Source organism: Phytophthora infestans, genomic scaffold, assembly GCF_000142945.1.
Source record: "Phytophthora infestans T30-4 supercont1.4 genomic scaffold, whole genome shotgun sequence".
NCBI classification, from domain to species: domain Eukaryota; phylum Oomycota; class Peronosporomycetes; order Peronosporales; family Peronosporaceae; genus Phytophthora; species Phytophthora infestans.
Window position 1 is genome coordinate 3772742 of NW_003303755.1, and position 14969 is coordinate 3787710.

The following is a 14969-nucleotide window of genomic DNA, read 5'->3' on the forward strand; positions in this document are numbered from 1 at the left end:
TTAATTATTCTCATTGGGTAAGTAAAATAAAAAATCACTTTTTAAGCAACAAATACTGTCGATGACGTCTCGTAAGAGAAGTAGTGTCAAGCGCATGCCTGCTTCACAGGAAGCCTTGGATGCCTTCGTAACGGCCCAGTTTCTGGACAATGGTATGGACGTGATTGCGAACAAGATCAACGTGCTGCGTGAGAAGTTGCTGCGGTCTGGGAGTAGCGAGGGTGATGCTGAGACTAAGAAAAAGTGGGCCCGTCAGCTCCAACACTGGCTCGCATTGGCTTGCCGTCTACTGGCCAAACAGCGACGGCAACTGAACCACTGTATCGAGCGTGTAGAGAGAAACTATAGTCGTGGGGAGATCGGCATTGGATCCGTCAAGCAGAAGGAGGCAGAGGCAAAGGAAGACGCAAACCTCTACAGTCGCACGTATGCCCGTCCTCGAGCTGGGAGCTCATCGACCGCCGCCGCAGCCCCGGAGAGCGATAGCTACAAGGGTAATATGGTCCCGAGCAAGGAGGACATTCTAGCTGTAGGCTGCCACGTCGCAGCTAAAGTTGCACGCAGCCACGAATTGTGGATCATGGCTCGGGTGGTGAAATTTAATGCTGACACTAACACTTACGAGGTGGAGGACGTCGACGCTGGCGACGACGACGAAGATGATGTCGATGCTCCGAGAAGACACTACATCGTGCCATGGCAGCAAGTTGTCGAGCTACCTGGCGACTCGTTGCCGGAAGGAGAGTGGATTCAGTACGCTGTGAACGAGCGCGTGATGGCCATGTACCCCAACACAACAAGCTTTTTTCGCAGCACCATCCGCGTGCCGAACCCGAAGGTACACTCGTTTTGTTGAGGGTTTATCATCAGAGACTAACTGCAGAGTTTCTGCTCTTATGATAATTGCTAAATGCAGGGCGCTCCTTACGTAATTCTCAAGTTCGATGAGGATGAAGACGAGCACGGCTTCGTGCCGGACCGAAAAGTTCCGTTCCGCTTCGTGGCTCCGCTCAAACCGTGGCATCAAAAGTGAGTAACTACAGTACAATCCAACGTCACAATTTCGCTGATCGAGGGTGACATTTGCCTTTGTAATTCGAAATACCCTTGCTTCATGATCTGAATCCTGACGTGAGGCACTCTGACTTGTTCCACCGTCACTGATCAATGCTGCAGGTTTAACAACCCGCCGTCGCCTTAACACGCCGACTCGACCTCCTCGTAACACAACTCGAATTGCCATGCAGTCCCACATGACACGGAAGCATAACCATTATCATTATCTTCACTAATCCATCCGGCTCCAAGTCTATTAATTTACACTGAACCTACCTCCAATCGTATCACTACTGCACCTGATTTGAGTTTCTTTCGAAAAGGGTGATGTTGAAAAACATCAGAGGGTTAAATGCAGATTGCGGCATGCCACTAACTGCAGAAATATTGCATCATCTGGATGAAGCGAGTAGTTCACGTAAAACGCACTAGCAGCTAGACAGCCACCGACACGCATACGATCACAGTACATTAGTCCTGCTCAGCGAGACATGGCGCTTAGTAGTCCTGCGAGGCCGACGACTTGCCCTTCTTGCCAGCCGAAGCCGACTTCTTGGGCAGAAGCACGGAGTGAATGTTGGGCATCACACCACCCGAGGCGATGGTCACGTCGCCCAGAAGCTTGTTCAGCTCCTCATCGTTGCGGACGGCCATCTGAATGTGGCGGGGGATGATACGCGTCTTCTTGTGGTCGCGAGCGGCGTTGCCGGCAAGCTCGAGAATTTCAGCGCAAAGGTACTCAAGAACAGCGGCCATGTAGACCGGAGCGCCACCTCCGACGCGCTGAGCGTAGCGTCCCTTCTTCAGGTAACGGGCAACACGACCCACGGGGAACTGCAGACCGGCCTTAGACGAACGGGTGCTTCCCTTTCCCTTCTTACCACGGCCTCCAGTAGCGGCTTTTCCCTTTCCAGACATATTGATTAGCTTGAGCTTCTTGGCGACTTGAGTAAGTGCTTGTGAATTTCGATATGCATCAGAGTGGCGATCGAGGATTGCAATACGGTGTATCTGAGACCGGGAGAGAAGACGCGTCTGTTTTGCGACGGCCGAGCTCATCTGTGAAGGCGGGGCGAAACAACTTAGTACCCTAGCCTGAATAAGCAATTGCGAGGTCACAGGCGAAATCTAAACTTCTTCGTATTGGCTAATAAACATTTTCTTTGATATTATTGACGGAGAAATATTTTAGCGAGTCGTGATTGGCGGAATGATAAGGGGCGGGAAGACGAGCAAGTTTGACTTTCTCGCAGCGCGGGTCAAAAAAGGTCGGAGCGCGCCAAGAACAAAAAGCCGAACTAACATCGGATCATTTTCGAATTTGCTTCAAAGTCGACCACCAACCACCACCACCACCTCAAGAACCATGTCTGGAAAGGGAAAAGCCGCTACTGGAGGCCGTGGCAAGAAGACCGGCAAGAGCTCGACGCGTTCGGCCAAGGCAGGCCTGCAATTCCCCGTCGGTCGTGTCGCTCGTTACCTTCGCAAGGGCCGTTACGCCCAGCGTACGGGCAGCGGTGCCCCGGTCTACATGGCCGCCGTCCTTGAGTACCTCTGCGCTGAAATTCTCGAGCTTGCCGGCAACGCCGCTCGCGACCACAAGAAGACGCGTATCATCCCCCGCCACATTCAGATGGCCGTCCGCAACGATGAGGAGCTAAACAAGCTTCTGGGCGACGTGACCATCGCCTCGGGTGGTGTGATGCCCAACATTCACTCCGTGCTTCTGCCCAAGAAGTCGGCTTCGGCTGGCAAGAAGGGCAAGTCGTCGGCCTCGCAGGACTACTAAGTGCATTCGCGTTTAGTGTTTTCTGGTCTATGATCTTATTGAGCGCGATCTCGGTCGCCTCTAACATGCTGAGTTAGCTTGCTGCTTGGCCTCAATCCCCTGATGTTTTTCAACATCACCCTTTTCATGAGAAATTCTCATTAGTTAGCTGACTGTAGGAAGTAAATATTTCGAAGTACTACTAGTACTACAGTAGTAGTAGTACAGGAAGGAATAACGTTTGTCTTGGCTGTTAAAATGGCGCGATTCCATGAAGTAGTGTCAAGTGTTTCGTGAATTTCTGCGTTAAGTGTCGTTTTTCTTGACCAGATCTCCTTGAACATTTACTGCGTAGTACTACAGTACTGTGCTGGACACTCCTTGTGAATGACGTCGTTAGATTTGTTTCTAAATGTACCAATATGAACATCAACACGTAAATGTCTGATGAACAATCCCTATAATTAATCATTGACGCGAAAGCCTCTTCCTGGTACCGACCACTCGGCTCGCACCATGTTTCGAAGGGTGTCGCTAAACTGAAACATGAAGATGAACTGCTTGTCGCGCTCGCCGTTGGACGTTCGAATCTTCTGCTCCAAGTCGGCGATCAAGGCGCCTAGACGTGCCACGTTTTGCATCTGCGCGGGGTTGCCGCTTGACACAGCCTCATCAATTCCTTCGCGCAGTTTCTGCGCTTCACACTCGAACTCGCGGACTTCGGCTGCCAGCTCTGCGCACTTCTTGTGAGACGATGTCAACACCGCCGGAACATCGCTCCAGATGTTCGCGTGTTCGCTTTGCTGTGCAAACGAGCGCACCGCCTCCGAGAAGATGAGCACACGAACCACCGATTCGAATCTCTTCTTAAGTGCCGCGTCTCGTTGAGCACGGAGGTTGTTGATCTGTATCTTCAGTTGTTCCGGGATCGTAATATTGTTCGACCTGTGCACAAATTCGTGGCCTTCTTCCGTCCGCCTGGTGATCTCCACGTCCAGTTGCATCACCAACGCATTGACATTGTCATAGTCGCTCACCCAAATTGCACGTAGCTCGTCGTCTTCGCCAGATTTGCTGGGGTTTTGGCGAACCCTGGTGCTCATCGGTGTTGTTGGGCTAAAGCGTCCCTCTCCTGCCCCGGCCGTCATACGATGCGGGACCATTGCGTCCGAGAAATCTGGTTGCTGCTGCTGTTGCTGCTGACCATTGGGGTTCCTAACGACGAGGTGGTGGTTCCCATCAGGGGCTTGTGAAACGGTCTCGAACCTCGACATCAACACTGCTGGATGCCCGTGATAAACTTGGGAGCCGTGCTCGTTGGTCATAGAAGAATACCCACTTGACACAGGAGCAGGTTGAAACGGAAAAGCCTGAGAAGTGGGAGATGGAGTTGTCGGTTGGAAGCGCAGGGTGTGAGGAGAAACGCTAACTGGAGAGGGAATGCGCGTAAACCGAGCATTGGGCATCGGCGGGACTGGTGCAGCAACACTCGATGGAGCCACGGAGCCAACGGCAAACCCTGGCTGAGTATTTAGAGCATGCTGAGCTTGACAAACAATTCGATTGCCATCTTGCATCAGTGAATGGGCTTCAGCTTGCCGACGCGCTTCCTGCTCCCTCATAATTTGTTCTTGCCTTGTCCGTTCTTCCATTAAACACCGATGTCGCTCCTGTTCTTGAATAAGCGCCTGTTGTCGCACCTCCTCGTGTCGGCATTGTTCAGCTTGTAGACGTTGCACTTCTTGTTGTTTCTGTAATTCTTGGCGCTGTCGTTCTTCTTGTTGTCGTCGCTTTGCTGCTTGCTCCTGTTCGTGCTGCTGCCTTTTCTTCAATTGCTCAATCCGTGCCTGTTCCTGCTGACGATACAGTTCTTGCTGTTGCAATTTATGATTAGCTTCTCGCTTTGCTCGCTCCTCCTGCTCGCGTTTTTGATGCGTGCGTTCATCCGTTCGTTGTGACAGGATGTGGTTCAAATTCGCCTTCGGAGATCGAGCTTGAGGGACATTGAATTGCGCTGCTTTCACCCGCATGTCGTGCATTGCCCTTACACGGTCGTACAGACTCATACCGTCCGTTGGTACTGATGGTTTTCCATCGGAACGTAAAGACTCACTGGCGCGAATCACTTTATTGTTCCGCCCGTCGTCAACTCCTGGTAACTGTCGCTTGCGAGACTGGTCCTGGGCTCCAGTTGTAGGCGGCACAGTTGCTGTAGACACTGAAGACGCTCCAGCAACTTCATTATCAGTAGTGGGTGTCATAGGAGCGGTAGCAGTAGATGACGCGCCATTTGAAGACACCGGTTGGTCTACAGCTCCATTAACGACTGCACTTGGTTGCTGATCAGTCGACTTGGTCTTCGCTTCGTCAGCCTGCATCTTGTTATGGAGACGTAGTCGATACACTGTCCGCACCTTCTCTGTGAACTCATCAGACCACGCAGCTTCTACGAAATGTTTCCCACTGGCACTGTCAATAGGGAAGCAGTGGTGAGGCTTGCTGCTTCCTAGTATTAAAACGTGCGGCTTCTTGTGGCAGTTAGCACAGAAGTAGGTGTCACACTCCGCGCACCACATGACTGGTTCGTTCTTCTGACTGCAGCGCATGCATTTACCTGCAGAATTACAGTCCAGTTAAAAGCTACGTACACGATTCAGTCTAGAAATGTTAGTAACTCACGTACGCAGCGTCTTGTGAGAGTAATGACAGTTGATGCATGTGCTGTTGTCCCCGCGGAGTCTCGCTTGACACTTGGGACAGCGGTTCGAGCTGATGCCGTACACTAAACATGTCAAATTAGTCAGGGTGCACTGCATTTAATCATAATCCCGCATTTATAGCAGGATATACTCTGCAAAGACAATGCCCACTACGCACTGTAAAGCCTTCGCTCGCTGTCGCGCCCGCATTTCGTCACCGCGTCCGTCAACATGCCGCTACAGGCATTAGCGCCGCTCTCCGCGCGCGGCTCAATCGCCTCCACCATAATTCGCGCCAAAAAACGAGATCTAACGACTGGACAGTATTTCGTAATATTTTCCAATCAGAATCCGTGAAAGTACTACATTCATTCACAAAAGTCTTAGCACTAGCCACAGAAGTCTCAGCCGACATCATCGGATCACCGACGTTCTTCCTGGTACGTTAGCGTCATTGATTGGATCGTTGCGAACGGAATCGACATGACGATATGGTTTCTGTTATCGATGCGCAGTTAATTCGCGCGAAAGATGAGCGAAGGTCACTTGTACTTGAGCGCGCGAGGTGGCGTTGCCTACGAGGCCGACAGTCGTCATTCCTGGTACGACGCAACACACCAGAGTGTATTACTTCTATCCAACCAGTCGCTGAAGTTGCAGCAACTCCCTTTGGATGCATCGTTGGATTCCACGTCTGCAGCGAGTGCAAGCTTCTCCCCACCAACAGATCTGAGGACGCTCTACGACTTCAATGAGCCAGAAACCAGCGGCGATCAACATGACGCCGTCCAGCAGCGCAATCAAACTCCTATAATATTGCTGCAGCTGTCGGTAGATTGCCAGTTCCTCGCCATCCAGCGCAGCGACATTGAGGTGCAGGTTCTACATCGCGCCACACGCTCGTCGTATTGGGTCCTGTGCAAGTCCAAGGCCGGGAATAGGATCCTACATGGAGGCGTGATCTGGAACACACACTCGGTGAAGGCTACGAGCTCCCAGGACCTGTTCCTAGTCACAAAGCTGGGGCTAGAGCACCATCGTGTCAGCTCGAAGCGGCGTAGCTGTGCCCTGCACAGAACGGTAGGGCTGTATGTCCATGAATTTTGGTACGCAGCGTCACACGGAGTATTACTGGTCAGTTCTGGGTCGAGAGCCAATGAGGTCGTGCCGTTCTTGCTGCATGGAACGAATGCGGAGAAACTACCCGAACTCGTGTTTTCCACGTCAGTGAGCAAGCAAGATCTACGTCTTGTCACGTTGTATGGAGATCTGTACGTGGTGTATAGTGACATGCGATCATCAAAATTGCTGCTGTATATGGTGGGACGCACAAAGGTGGCGTGTGTGCGCTCGTTGAACATCATGTTGCCACCAGGGGCAAAGCTAGAGTACTCGGTCGTGGACAATCTACTCGTGTGTCACAGTATGGAGTTCAACGTCAGTTTGTTCTTTGATATCAAGTGTGACGGAAATATTAGCGATCCATTTTCAGCCCCATTGCCAATCTCATCGCGGCCACCAGGGCGTAAGCACGAGGGCACCGTGCCAAGCTTTACCCGTTGGCGCTTTCACGCCCCCAACCTCGTACAACGATCACATTCAGTTAACGGGTGCGAACAAGTGGAAATTCGAAAGCTGCAACTGAATCTGAACGAGATCTGCAAGACCTGTGAGCACCATCGAGAGATTTTACCGTTTCTATTGCGTCGAGGGGATCATGAATCAGCGAAGTTATTGGTATTAAAGCTAGTGCGAGGCTACATTGTGGAACACCAAGCATCTCTTCCTTCGATCGTGCAGCTGTTGAATACTGTCCAAACTGTGAGCGGCAGCGAGCGACGTAACAGTGTACGGTGCTTTTGCATATGCTCCATCTCAGAAGTGGCAGCGTTACTTATCCTTGTTCCAGGACGCTAGGAGGAGGAGCAACAGTGCGGAGTCTGCTTTGAGTGATGAAACTAGTTCAGGTCAAGAGGCTGCCGAAAACTCTTTAGGGCTGAAAATGAAGCATCCTCGCAACGCTAGAGGCTTCCTTCTCATACGACAGGCAGAGTTTTATCGCCACATATGGAGCGATATACTTCAAGACCCAAAGGTACAAGTGAGTCTGCTGTGTTAGGTACAGTATTATCGAGCCTTACCTTGCTATTCAGGCTCTGCGTCGATGTGACATGAGCGTTTATATTGTCGAGTATATCAAGAATTTGCGCGAAAACAAGGTGCCAGTGGAAAATAATACGTGAGTATCGGAAAGATCAGAACGTTCAACACTGCGTGAACTTGTCTAACAGGTATGTTATCAGATATGTTGCGCTTGCAGAGTGTTTTATAGCTACAGGAGAGCCGAACAAACTCTACCAGTTCTTGCATTACCATGTGCTCGCTGATTCCGTAGAGCTTGCCGACTTAATGGTCCGGAACGGAGAAACCTATCCAGCTTTGATGCAAGTGGGCTTGGAGATGTACTTTCGCTTGAGGGAGATTTGTCCTTTAGTCCGCACGCTTTTGGATCTTGGACAGGTAAGCGCACTGACGATAAATTCGCTTTACGTTTCGTGGTTTTAGCTTACCCCATTTAATGTGTGCGTTGGTCAGACAGAGCGAGCAATCGAGATCGCTTGGAGAAATATGGGTTTAGCCTCTTGCGATGCATCGGTTCTTCCAGGAGTTGCATTTTTTGACTCCTTGGTTCGCTCAGGTACGCGTTGAGTACAAAACAAATATGCTACGTGTAGTACCGATCTAATTCTACTATGTGTACAATAGTTACCTTACCTGGGCAGATCCGTTCACCGCTGCAGGTGACGCAGATGCTGGGGAGTTTATTACTTTTCTTGAAAGTGTGGGACCCAGCAGCACTCCAGTGCTCAACCCCACTATCCCTCTCAACTCTTGCTAGCTGCGCTACCGTACCATTTCCAGACGATCTGATTCCGCCAAAGTCCCGCAGAGCGCTGCGAGTCGCTTTTGGATTTACTGCAGAATGATGCGAAATGGCCACCTCGGGTTCATTCCGGACGCACTACGTGGCTGGTCGCTGAATGACTCGGATCCGTGGGGGTCCTCCAGATGTTACTGGTCGGCGGCGGGCTTTGTGACAGCTAGATGGCCGACTTGGATTAAGCGGAGCTGTAGCTTTTGGTTCGATTGGAGCCCATACTCCGGTCATTGGACGTTTCTCGTGGCATGGACCTTCCTCGGTCTCCACCTGTGGTAGTTGATTATGAAGCTGGTACATCACGAGAGCTCTTGATGTTTGGAGAAGTCTCGAGATCACCGATGTAGTCGTGATCTTGCAGTTTTTTGTGGGTGATGTCACTGCCAGCAAGTTACCACGCCGCTGGTATCGTGGAGTGCATGCCATTCCGGGTGATCGAGCGCCATCATCTTTTGTTGCTTTAAACAACGTGGTTAGCACACCGTTTGCCCGAGCAGCACCGTGCTTACTTGCGCTGCGGACATGCATGGCCAATGCAATACGCTGTACACACCGAAGAAACTCTCGAAAACTCAGATCTGCCGCTTCCCGGCGGGCTGAATCGGTGATACTGATGTCCAGCTTAGCGGCGTAGTACTCCCGGACGAGATCAACAAGGCTCAGTGGGGCAATGCAGGCGTTTTTAGACATTTCTCCTGAGGAATACGGGTCACCATCGCGGTCAGGTGGAGAACGGATAATATCTGTCGAAAATATGATACGTCAGTAGATATGGACCATGGCGGACAATAGCTGGCTTACTCACTGAATGCCCTTGCAAACGTAAGGAACTCCTTCATGTCAAGGCGAACTTTGCTGTCTACCTGCAGCAAAACTCACAAAAAACACTCAGTGAACGAGTTAGAAAGTAATTGCCAGCAGCAATTCGGACCTCGGCGAGGCTTTGGATTCCAAAATGCGAGAATATTTGCTTGAACTGCCAAATATGCTCCTTGAGAAGCTTTATGACGTGAGTTTGTGAGATATCTGGGGCTAGCTGCTGCACTCGAATGGTCTTCGCCCGTGGAAGAATGTGAACTTCTACGAGATTTTGTACATCAGCGTCTGTCAGGGGTCCCTGGAAGCCAAAACAAGCGTTAGCTTCAAGCATGGTGACCAATCAAGCATCTCCCCAATCGCACATTTACTTGCAACTGCTGAGAACGCCTGAAAATGAGGATGCAAGCGGATAGAAATTGCGCGAAATCCATGGCTTTTCCTGTACCGGTAACCGCAGCGAAAATATTGGCGATGTCTACGTCCTTTAGAGCTGGCGTCGGAAGCAAATCCAACTTGCAATCCTTAACGAAGTTGATGAAATTGGTCCGCGTCACCCAGACGAGATTCGTGACGTTCCCGTTCATCGCATAGTACGCGAATTGCTTCCGAAGCATTGGGTTCATCAGCAAAGTTTCAAGTATCCCCTCCGATATTTCGGGCACTGGGGACGGGTGAGCGCGCTTTATGATGTTAAATGACGACAGGTTACTGGCATTGCAATGGCAATTGGATGTGCTGCGGAGAGTTTTAGAGAACTCGTGGTCGAGTGATAAATCCATCATTTTCCGAAATTCAGCAGTTGTCTGTGGAGAAATACGAGGAGTATTGGTACGAAAAGCAAGTCACAAGATGCGTACAGGAGGCATATTTCCTTACCTTGAGGTTTTCCGGTGGTGCGAGGAGCATTGAGTTTAAAATGTTGACCCTCTTTCCTTCTCGTTCCAGATTGTAGCGAAAGAGGGTGGCGTCGCGAAGGTTACAATGCGCTATGAAGTTATTCAGACACTCGTACACGTGCTGCTCGTTTTCATACGTGGCCATGAGCTTCTCGCATGCCTCACCAAGTGCATTTTTGTTATCGGTGATGAGTTCCTTCTTCATACGTCGGATCTCGTGTGTGAGCACCTCGATCTCAATTCGAAGCGCCTCCATTTTTTGGTCAGGGACGGATGAAGGTTGACGTAGTCGCTGGATCTGTTGCTCCTGCTGTTCCCGTTGCAGATCAATCACGCGAAGAGTCTTTGTAGCGATCCCTTGCTCCATCTTTCGATTCACGTCGTGGATCGTTGCCAAGAAATGCTCAAAGGTGATTTCGCCTTCGCGGTGGTAGTAGTATTGTCTACTTTTTACGTCAACTTTAGTAGCTTCGACTGCCTGTGTGATGATTTGCTTGAGCATACCGACACCATGTATTCCAGTCTGTTCAATACGGTGCAGAACGTCATGTGCAAGCAGAATACCATCAGCATCGGTGTCAAGGATTGAGAAAATGCGCTGTAGCTCCATCTGCGTGCTCTCTTCAAGTAGCATGCGGTAGTAAGCACGAGTCTGCAGGTATTCCTTCCACGAGAGGCGACCGTCGCCGTTAATATCGTACTTGTTGAACACAACTTGGATTTCCCACTCCGACAACGATGGGTAGTCTTCTCGGAAGAGTTTGCAAGCACGAGCGGCTGGCAGTCGTGCAAGTGGAGCACGTACTTTCGTGTTGTCGGCGGCTGTATTGCAATTACCAAACTTGTGCTTTAGCAGTCGGATTTCTTCGGGGCTGAGGATACTCTCGGGCGAAATCGTCGACACATCCAAGTTTTCCAGCGCAGAGGCGGGGTTGGCCGATGGTGGGAGCTGCTGGAGGTCTTCCATTTATGAGGACTTGACGTGAATTTGTAAAGCCATCGCTCTATTTTCAGCGTTATTGAACACCAACCGATCGGGTTCTCAAGCACTATTGCTAGCAACGACCACGAAAACCGTAGCACGTATCCAATGTGGTAATAACACAGCATGTCACGTTATCGTTCAAGGGAGAATGCCATCATCGACACGTTATGTTAATGAATGGTAAGGTATATCTATTGAAGTGGTTGTTGACCTTCAGCTTCAGGGGTCTAGAGCATTGGCTGCTCCTGTGGGATGTCTCCTGTCCAGAACTGGACGATAGCTTCCATTGCCAAGCCATTATAGGACCCTGCGCAGAGTCCGATGATAGAGCTTAGTCCACCCACCATTCCGGCGACTTCTTTTTGGTACTCGGAGCAAATACTCGGCGCAATGATAATACTTGATGTGGCCACGTATCCCGTAGTTAAGCCCAGCAAGAGCACCGCAACGATGATAGTTATGTCTTCGAAGGGGTGAACAAGCGCCGCCATGAACAGCGGGAGGAACGAGAGCTGGAACGGCCATGGCAGGTGAAGTGTCGACACGTCAAAGTACATCGCGTACATGGGCAGGTTCTTCCCTACCAGGTCGCCGAGATTGTAGCATCCAACCAGCACAATGGGGAACCAGTCGCCCAGGCCCAGCGTTACTGATGGGATGGCCGAGATGATACCGGGGAAGCATGACAAGCACACAAAGTAGGAGAAAAACAGCGAAAAGAAGGGCTTTAGCGCAGTGTGAAGCACATTCATAACAGTCGCAGCGGCGGCATGCTCCTCCAGCTCTTCCTCGATCTCAAATGCATCTTCTTCATCATCGGCGTCATCTTCCGGATTGTTTAGCGTGCCTCCATTGCGCACGCCCATGCTATTCGCTAACAATGGGCTGCGTTCGTTCACCCCATCGCGGGCGAAGAACGCGTTTGATCGTCTCATCGGGCTAACGGGACTTGACAGGGGCGACAGCATCGGAGGCGTCAACGGCGTTTCAAGCTGCACTAGCGCGTACTCGGTCAGCAATGGTTGCGCGAATCTGGTACGCAGCAGAGCCCAGTATAGCACCCACGTCGACATCACAACAATCAGCGCAACGCCGAAAAACACACCCATCGACAGTTTAGCATAGTAATTCTGCTGCTGAAGATCGTGTCTGGCACTGTCTTTGCCTTCTAAATACCATTTCAAGGCGAGTCTCACTGCGAACAGCAGAATGGCACCGAAGCCTTTGCCGCCTTCGATGGCCTGGATGAACATGGGGCCGAACACTCCACCCAGCCCGTACATGGTTGACTGCATAATCGACGATGAGATTGTCGAACCCATGAGCGTCAACAACGTTAGTGGATAGCCGACATCATGAGGTAGGGCAACCACGCTGGCCAGAGGGAAAAGCAGCACGAAGGAGGCGTATGCTGCCAGGGATCCGTGCATCCTGGCGTCTAGAGACAGTTGCCGCCCCGCCATGACCATATATAGGCTGATGACTAGCAGTGTTGACATATTAACAACGGGAAAGACGAAGCCAACACGATCTTCCGGGTATTTCTCGTCGAAGAAGGCGAGACAGAGCGTGATGCAGCTCCACATGGCGATGGATCCAGCCCCACTGAAAAAGAAGGCGCAGTACGTGATCCACAAGCCTGCGCGGTCGTCCAGATTGCCCACAGGCAGCTCTGGCTCCGTGTTCTCCACCATGACGGGCGCCTCTAGATCCAGCGTCAGACTCTTGGGCGGCTTGAGCGCCATCGCTTCAACTCCAGCAGCTGCTTGTCGGCGAATGGCTCACCACCGGTCGTTGAAGAGCTAAAATAAGGTCGAGACGGTGCCTGATTGGCTGTTTTCTGTTTTGACCGTTTCAGCGGTCGTCAGATGGCTACACAAGTTGAAGTGCAAATTGGAGGAGGCAGCTGTGTCTATTGTAATATTGCTGGGTGGAAGGTGCGACGCCTCCGATTTGGAGTGGATGCGTTAGAAGACTACGACAAAGAGAAAAATGACGAGGATCATCACGAGGAAGATTTTGAGGATCAGGGATCGATTGCCCTGCACCATGTTGAAGAGCTTCAACAATTCGCCATGCGCTGCTTCCACGTTGGTTTGCCTGAGCATATTAAAAGAAAGGAACAGTGTGTAAGCAAATTTAACACAGCATAGGTCTTTTCTCGTAGTGTGTAACTACGTACGCAATGTCCATGTCGTCATCGATGCGCGATATGATTTCCCCTTGCTCAGCAACCATTGTCGCCATTCGAGTGTACATGCCAGTGATCTACAGATAGATACATAAGCAGCACATTCAGTCGATACGCAGTGCCATCAGTCGACTCAACTCACGTATCGGCATACCTCCACGATGGTGCTCTCCACCTGCGCTGCATTATTGTACCTTGTTTGAGCGTCTTCACGAGGACGATACTGCTGCTGTTGTACCCCCGCGCCACTTCCCGGAGGTGTTGTTCTCTGCTGCATAAACGGACTAGCTCCAAGGTTGCCACGACGACGAAGCCCTGCTCCAGGAGCTGGCGGACTCAATGCCGGCGCTGCTCCTGTGCCCAAATAGCACAACAAAAGCGTCAGATATCCACCGTACATCGCCAGTCCAATTGTGCTCCACTATTGCTGTATGTACCTGGCTTAGGCGGTGTAGGGGCTGGTGATGTCTGAAATCCACTTGCAGCGGTAGATCGTCCCGGTGGCTGATGCCGCTGCGGCTGCAATGGAGCTCCATTGTTCGTTGGCAGCACCTGGCGTCCATTCACACCTGCCGAACCTGTGCGCGAGAACAGCGGCGCGTTGATGTGTACCATGGGATTGCCTCCTCCATGCGAAAATTTACTGCGCCTAGTGCTGCGTTCGCGAATAGCCGCAGTATGTTGTTGGAGCGCTTGCTGATTGACACACAAAAACACCAATAAGTCTTTAGCCTGTAGAACCTTTTTATCGTTACGTACGTGAAATGCCTTGACACCCTTGGCACAGCGCGATTTGAGCGACTGGCAAACGATAGTGAAGTGCGCCTGGTGGTGCTGCTGATGGCGACCCCGCTGCACATTGACGGTCTGCTGGAACATTTGGATGCTGCGCTCCACGGCGCCTAGCTCCTTTTTTAGTACGTCAGTCAACGTCGCGATCTGCGCGCTGGGGTCGTCACCGATGATGGACTTCTTGCCTACGAGCTCCAGCAGCTCACGCAGACACAGCTCCTGCTGTCGTAGCTGGTCCGAGATCTGCTGCGCAAGACGCGCATCGCGGGATAGCGGACGGTGAGTCTGCGGTTTTGTCTGGCCAGTCTCAAAGAGCACCGTGATGCCCACGAAGTCGCTGGTGCGGTCCATTACGTGTACCTTTCGGGAGATGCAATTTCGTACCTAAGATAGCGAATGATGGTAGGTGCCCTCTGAAGGTGGATCTAGTAACCACGGCTAACAAGAAGTCAAGATCCACCGCGAGGTGCCCCGGATCCCATACTTACGAGTTCGGATCCACGGAGGGAGGATCCCGCATAGAGGGACCTGGATCCAGGGTACAGGGATGATGGACGCAGTGGAACTCGAACTTTCGTGGGACAATGGAGATCACAGACGGTTGCAAGATGATGTTGGATGATTGGAGAGCTTAGAGCCATGACGAGTGTACACTTACAGTGAAGTGGATCCAAGCGACCTGGATCCGGATGAGTGTACCCATAATAGGGTGACCATGATGATTACGTCATGGATCCGGTGGATCTGAAGATAATACAGCTGGGATGATAGGCCAAGGGAAGAAGGGACATGCAGCCGAGCCTAGTAAGGGATTAGCAGATAGAA

The 14969-nt window shown here is 51.3% G+C and overlaps 8 protein-coding genes across 8 annotated transcripts; 3 read left to right on the forward strand and 5 right to left on the reverse strand.

The window, feature by feature from the left end:
- Positions 1-61: 61 nt before the first annotated feature.
- On the forward strand, positions 62-1201 carry PITG_03880 (uncharacterized protein; the record flags this gene model as incomplete). The annotated part of the gene is made up of 3 exons (XM_002906873.1): positions 62-838; positions 917-1029; positions 1177-1201. 3 exons carry the CDS (start codon positions 62-64, stop codon positions 1199-1201), a joined length of 915 nt encoding a protein of 304 aa, XP_002906919.1.
- Positions 1202-1554: 353 nt separating this feature from the next.
- On the reverse strand, positions 1555-1974 carry PITG_03881 (histone H2A; the record flags this gene model as incomplete). Its single annotated transcript, XM_002906874.1, has 1 exon — positions 1555-1974. One exon carries the CDS (start codon positions 1972-1974, stop codon positions 1555-1557), a length of 420 nt encoding a protein of 139 aa, XP_002906920.1.
- A 425-nt stretch (positions 1975-2399) lies between these two features.
- PITG_03882 (histone H2A type 1) lies at positions 2400-2928 on the forward strand (the record flags this gene model as incomplete). Its single annotated transcript, XM_002906875.1, has 1 exon — positions 2400-2928. The coding sequence occupies one exon, from the start codon at positions 2423-2425 to the stop codon at positions 2843-2845; it is 423 nt and encodes a 140-aa protein (XP_002906921.1).
- A 202-nt stretch (positions 2929-3130) lies between these two features.
- Positions 3131-5756, reverse strand: PITG_03883 (uncharacterized protein; the record flags this gene model as incomplete). Its single annotated transcript, XM_002906876.1, has 5 exons — positions 3131-3181; positions 3322-4023; positions 4525-5330; positions 5508-5606; positions 5702-5756. The coding sequence occupies 5 exons, from the start codon at positions 5754-5756 to the stop codon at positions 3131-3133; spliced, it is 1713 nt and encodes a 570-aa protein (XP_002906922.1).
- Positions 5757-6054: 298 nt separating this feature from the next.
- Positions 6055-8510, forward strand: PITG_03884 (uncharacterized protein; the record flags this gene model as incomplete). Its single annotated transcript, XM_002906877.1, has 6 exons — positions 6055-7371; positions 7551-7575; positions 7700-7766; positions 7827-8043; positions 8119-8211; positions 8307-8510. The coding sequence occupies 6 exons, from the start codon at positions 6055-6057 to the stop codon at positions 8508-8510; spliced, it is 1923 nt and encodes a 640-aa protein (XP_002906923.1).
- A 35-nt stretch (positions 8511-8545) lies between these two features.
- On the reverse strand, positions 8546-11143 carry PITG_03885 (uncharacterized protein; the record flags this gene model as incomplete). The annotated part of the gene is made up of 7 exons (XM_002906878.1): positions 8546-8636; positions 8760-9119; positions 9168-9204; positions 9267-9324; positions 9393-9578; positions 9649-9924; positions 10157-11143. 7 exons carry the CDS (start codon positions 11141-11143, stop codon positions 8546-8548), a joined length of 1995 nt encoding a protein of 664 aa, XP_002906924.1.
- A 245-nt stretch (positions 11144-11388) lies between these two features.
- PITG_03886 (equilibrative Nucleoside Transporter (ENT) family) lies at positions 11389-12906 on the reverse strand (the record flags this gene model as incomplete). The annotated part of the gene is made up of 1 exon (XM_002906879.1): positions 11389-12906. One exon carries the CDS (start codon positions 12904-12906, stop codon positions 11389-11391), a length of 1518 nt encoding a protein of 505 aa, XP_002906925.1.
- A 222-nt stretch (positions 12907-13128) lies between these two features.
- PITG_03887 (uncharacterized protein) lies at positions 13129-14495 on the reverse strand (the record flags this gene model as incomplete). The annotated part of the gene is made up of 5 exons (XM_002906880.1): positions 13129-13261; positions 13344-13429; positions 13507-13706; positions 13790-14048; positions 14112-14495. The coding sequence occupies 5 exons, from the start codon at positions 14493-14495 to the stop codon at positions 13129-13131; spliced, it is 1062 nt and encodes a 353-aa protein (XP_002906926.1).
- Positions 14496-14969: the final 474 nt, after the last annotated feature.